General features: G+C 37.8%; 1 protein-coding gene across 1 annotated transcript; it reads right to left on the minus strand.

The window, feature by feature from the left end:
- Positions 1-1,710: 1,710 nt before the first annotated feature.
- LOC131307140 (uncharacterized) lies at positions 1,711-4,297 on the minus strand. The gene is made up of 7 exons (XM_058333548.1): positions 4,232-4,297; positions 3,927-4,140; positions 3,385-3,749; positions 3,175-3,300; positions 2,470-2,862; positions 2,107-2,421; positions 1,711-2,028 (listed from the first exon to the last, which is right to left on the minus strand). Exons 1-7 carry the CDS (start codon positions 4,295-4,297, stop codon positions 1,711-1,713), a joined length of 1,797 nt encoding a protein of 598 aa, XP_058189531.1.
- Between the last annotated feature and the right edge of the window lie 227 nt (positions 4,298-4,524).

The following is a 4,524-nucleotide window of genomic DNA, read 5'->3' on the forward strand; positions in this document are numbered from 1 at the left end:
TGCAAAAAGTGTGAGTACTTTACTGAAAGGAGGAGAATGAACTTAAATCATTGGATCAAAGTAATCATCTATTGCAATAATTTGTCTTTTGTTAAGTATGGATGGACCCTACACCCTTGTGTTATGTACTATAGAAAATTAAGTTGAATAAGAAAATTAACTCCAATGCGGAAACACAGGCACATATATTTTTTCATTAGCTTTCAACTTTCAACCCTATGAAGGGGAAAATGAAACTATGACTTAGAATCAAAATGCAACAAAATCAATACACTTGCTGCCACCAACATATCACAATAAATCAAATAGTCAAATATATAATTAATAAGTTTTTTTCCCTCAATCACTCAACCAACTAAGCAATTATCAATCTAAACACATTTCAAAAAATTGTGTGTAAGAGAGAAATTAAGCAGTTTTGGATTCAAAATTGGAATCCATTTTAAAATTAACGTGTGAGGGAAAGAGAGACAGCCTTAGATCACGGTAATCGTTTTTTATTGATAACTGTTAGGAAAGTAGGGAAAATTCGAAAATAATGAATCAGAATAATATTAGAAAACAACAATTTTAGTTTTTCTTTCATCTTTCTTCCAAATATTCATTCTTTTCAAATATATTTCTAGTCTTACTATCCGTAAATCTCAGTCATAAAAAAAATATGTACAAATCCAAGTGTCCAAAATATGAAGAATTCAAAAACTGTCGTTCCATATTATATAGATTCTTTTTCATTCACAAGATCATACGGAGTATTTTTTTTCTACTATAACCACATAATTGGATAGATATGAATCAATTAAACCTGCACAATCTAAAATGGTTAAGTTCGAATTTCAAGTTTCAAGAGTTTATGCAATAGATGTTTAAATAGAAAGCGAAATTTTTAACTAGTATCATATTGCATGTTATGATTCTTATCTCTCTTTTTTTTCTATGATATTGATATCTTACCTTCCACGTTTTAAATCGCTATTATCTAATCGGATTATAAGCAATAAAATTACAAATATAACTTTTAGGGAGAAATTTAGTTATTAGTCAATTGGGTTAAAACTCCTATGAAAAAACCTTTTGATTGATATATTATATAGTACATGTATAGATAGGTAAATATAAATCAAAAAGTCTACCACACCGCTCTCATTCACTGCTCACAATCCTCACCATCCAAAAATGTTTTGAATGATCCAGATTTAAAAGAACTCTTTCAGGAAAGTTTTTAAAATTTGGACCATTGATTATCGAGCCGAACGGTGAAATTGAATGTTACGATTGGGAGAGCAGTGAATCTAAATGAGATTAGGGAACAAATAGAGTTAAAATTTCTTTCAAAAGATAATCCCACTTATCGTAAGATTATTGACTTGTAAAATTGTGTTTAAATTAAGTTCCAAATTTAATAATGGGGAGAAGCATTCAATAAGATTTTGCTAGTGGTATCCCGTACGTGCAATGCAAGGAGAAGTAACACTGAAATCCTTCATGATAAATTACAACTTAAAATATATCATAATCCTGACGAGTGCCCTCAAAGGATCAGCACTCCAGAGGAAAAAGATTCTTCTTTTTTTCTCGGCAAACGAAGGATTTTATTAATCTCGAAGGGGTACATCGAGGGACAACAAAAAAGAGAAACACAAGGTGTATCTCAACAAACATAATAGAACAGCATCCAACAGAGTGTTGGATGACACACCTCAAAGAAAATTACAATTTCAGATTATGAATCCCGTCCAAATACCCCTTAAAGTTGTCCACCGAATATAACTTGATGTCGTGCTTTGTCCTCATCCACATGGCCACCCTTGTTTTGATTAAGTCCGCCACATCCCAAACTAACATAGAAGCATTGTTGAACACACAATCGTTCCGCATCAGCCACAACAACCACAGAGTTGCATAAAGACAAGCTTCCCAAATTTCTTTCTCTAAATTCGAAAATCTATTCCCAAACCACCATGCTATTAGAGCCCCTACCGATGAAGGGCACACCCATTTAACATGCCACCAATCCACTATGCAAGACTAAACAGCCCAAGAGAATCGACTGTCTAGAAACAAGTGTTGAGGAGTTTCAAGATGTAGTGTGCAAAGGGGACATACCAGTTCTTGGGGTTCCGCAATAATGTTTCGGCTTTGAAGAACCGACCTTGTTGCCACTCGCTCCTGAATAACCATCCATGTAAAAATTTCCACCTTTGGAGGACTTAAATTTTTCCACAAGGAACCCAACACAGAGTTCCTTAACTGATTGAAAACATCCCCACATTTATAAGCCGAGTTCACTGTATAGCATCCATCTGCAGACCAATTCCACCGCAAGCAATCAGGTTTGGATGGATTCAGAGTCACGTTCTGTAATCTTAGCTCGAGCTCCTCCTTGTGTAGATTCTCCCAGTCGAACAACCTTCTTCTGAACTTCAAATCTCATCTTCCATTAACCAACATTTCCCCCATTGAACTGACCATCTCCCCCTGCTGATCCGACGCTGAAAATAACCGTGGATATTCGTCTTTGAGACATTTATTCCCCAACCAGACATGGTTCCAAAATGAGGTTTCACTCCCAAAGTTCACCTGCACACGGAATACCTCCTGAACAACCCTTCCAAGGCAAGAATCACTATCCCCAACAGAGCAAATATCCCTCCACACATTCGAGACTGAGCCAGAACTCGGAATGTATGGCAGCCAATAGTGCTGATCTAAGTTATACTTTGCTCTAGTAACTCTTACCCAAAGTGACTCCTTGTCTTTACTAAACCTCCACCACCACTTAGCTAAAAGTGCCATGTTTTGTTGCAACAATTTCTTAACCCCTAAACCCCCATTTGTTTTACTCTTGGTAATGCACTCCCACTTCACCAGATGCAGCTTTTTCTTCTCCACATGCAGTATGCCCCCCAAAAAAATGCCTTTGCATCTTCTCTAGAGTTTTAGCCACGGCCACCGGCATTTTGGACAATGACATAAAATAAACAGGCAGAGGACTCATATTAGAGTTGAGAAGAGTAAGGCGGCCTCCAGTGGACATGCATCTACCGTTCCATACATTTAGTTTCTGTTGTGTTCTATCAATGATAGGCTCCCACGTTTTGATTCTCCGCGGATTAGCACCTAGAGGTAGGCCAGATACTTAATAGGCAGGGAATCTACTTTGCACCCCATTACATGAGCAAGGGCAGCCACATCTTGTTGTTGGACCTTAACACCACAAAGAGAGCTTTTGGAGAAATTTATCTTCAGGCCAGACATTAGCTGGAAACATCTTAATAGCCTTTTGATATTTTTCATTTCCTGCATATCATTATTACAAAAGACTATTGTGTCGTTCGCAAATTGGAGATGAAAGATAATTACCCCGTTTCTTCCAAGCTATACTCCATTGATGATTCCCCTGGCCCTAGCCCTCTCAAGCATAATGTTAAGAGCCTCCGCTACGATATTGAACAAAAAAAGGGATAAGGGATCTCCTTGTCTAATTCCTTTTTGAGTTTGAAATTCCTTTGTCGCCGAACCATTAATCAAAATAGACATCGAGACGGAGGAAATGCATTCTTTTATCCACTCATACCACTTCCCACCACAGCCCATCTTTCCCAACATATCTAACAAGAAACCCAAGTTCACACAGTTATAAGCTCTCTCAAAATCTAGTTTGAGAATCAAACCTCCACGGGAACTATGCTTCCAACTATGAATGGCCTCATTTGCAATGAGGACACCATCAAGAATCTGTTTTCCCCCTACAAAAGCAGCTCAAGCCTCCCCAATTATAATTGGAAGATGTTGTTTTATCCTATTTGCTAACACCTTAGATAGAATTTTATAAATGCATCCCACCATGCTTATAGGTTTGTAGTTCTTAAAAATAGTAGGGCAGTCCACCTTAGGAATCAAAGAGATGAATGTTGAGTTTATACCTTTGGTGAGACTTCCACTCTCATGGAATTCAGCAAAAAATTTCAGCACTGGATCTTTCAGAAAAACCCACCCTTTCTTGATAAAGGAAAAGTTAAAACTATCCGGTCCAGGGGCCTTGAGGCTATTACAATCTTTCAATGCAACCACAATCTCCCCCTCCTCAAACTGTTTTTCAAGTTGAACTGCTACATCCGATGTCAAACGTCTGATAAACTGTCCACCCAAAGCAGGTCAAATTATCCTTTCCTCCCAAAGCAGGTCGAATTCTCCTTTCCTCTGTGAAATTAAATCTGAAATACTCCACCGCTGCTTCCTTTATTTCTCCGGGCTCCTCTAATACTCTTCCATTCACCTTAATAGAGCCTATCATATTCCTCTTGAATCTATAGTTAGCTATGCCTTGAAAAAATCTGGTATTCTTGTCGCCCAATTTCAGCGAATTCACCCTCGACTTTTGTCTCCATAACGATGCAGAAAGTCGTGATAGTCACCAAAATTCTGTTCTCGACTTACATCTCTTTGCCTTCTCCTCCTCCGTAAGTAGGCGCTCTTCTGCTAATACATCAATTTGGTGGAGCTCAGCCTCACATTCCTGGA

This window comes from Rhododendron vialii, chromosome 11a (assembly GCF_030253575.1).
Source record: "Rhododendron vialii isolate Sample 1 chromosome 11a, ASM3025357v1".
Taxonomy (NCBI): Eukaryota; Viridiplantae; Streptophyta; class Magnoliopsida; order Ericales; family Ericaceae; genus Rhododendron; species Rhododendron vialii.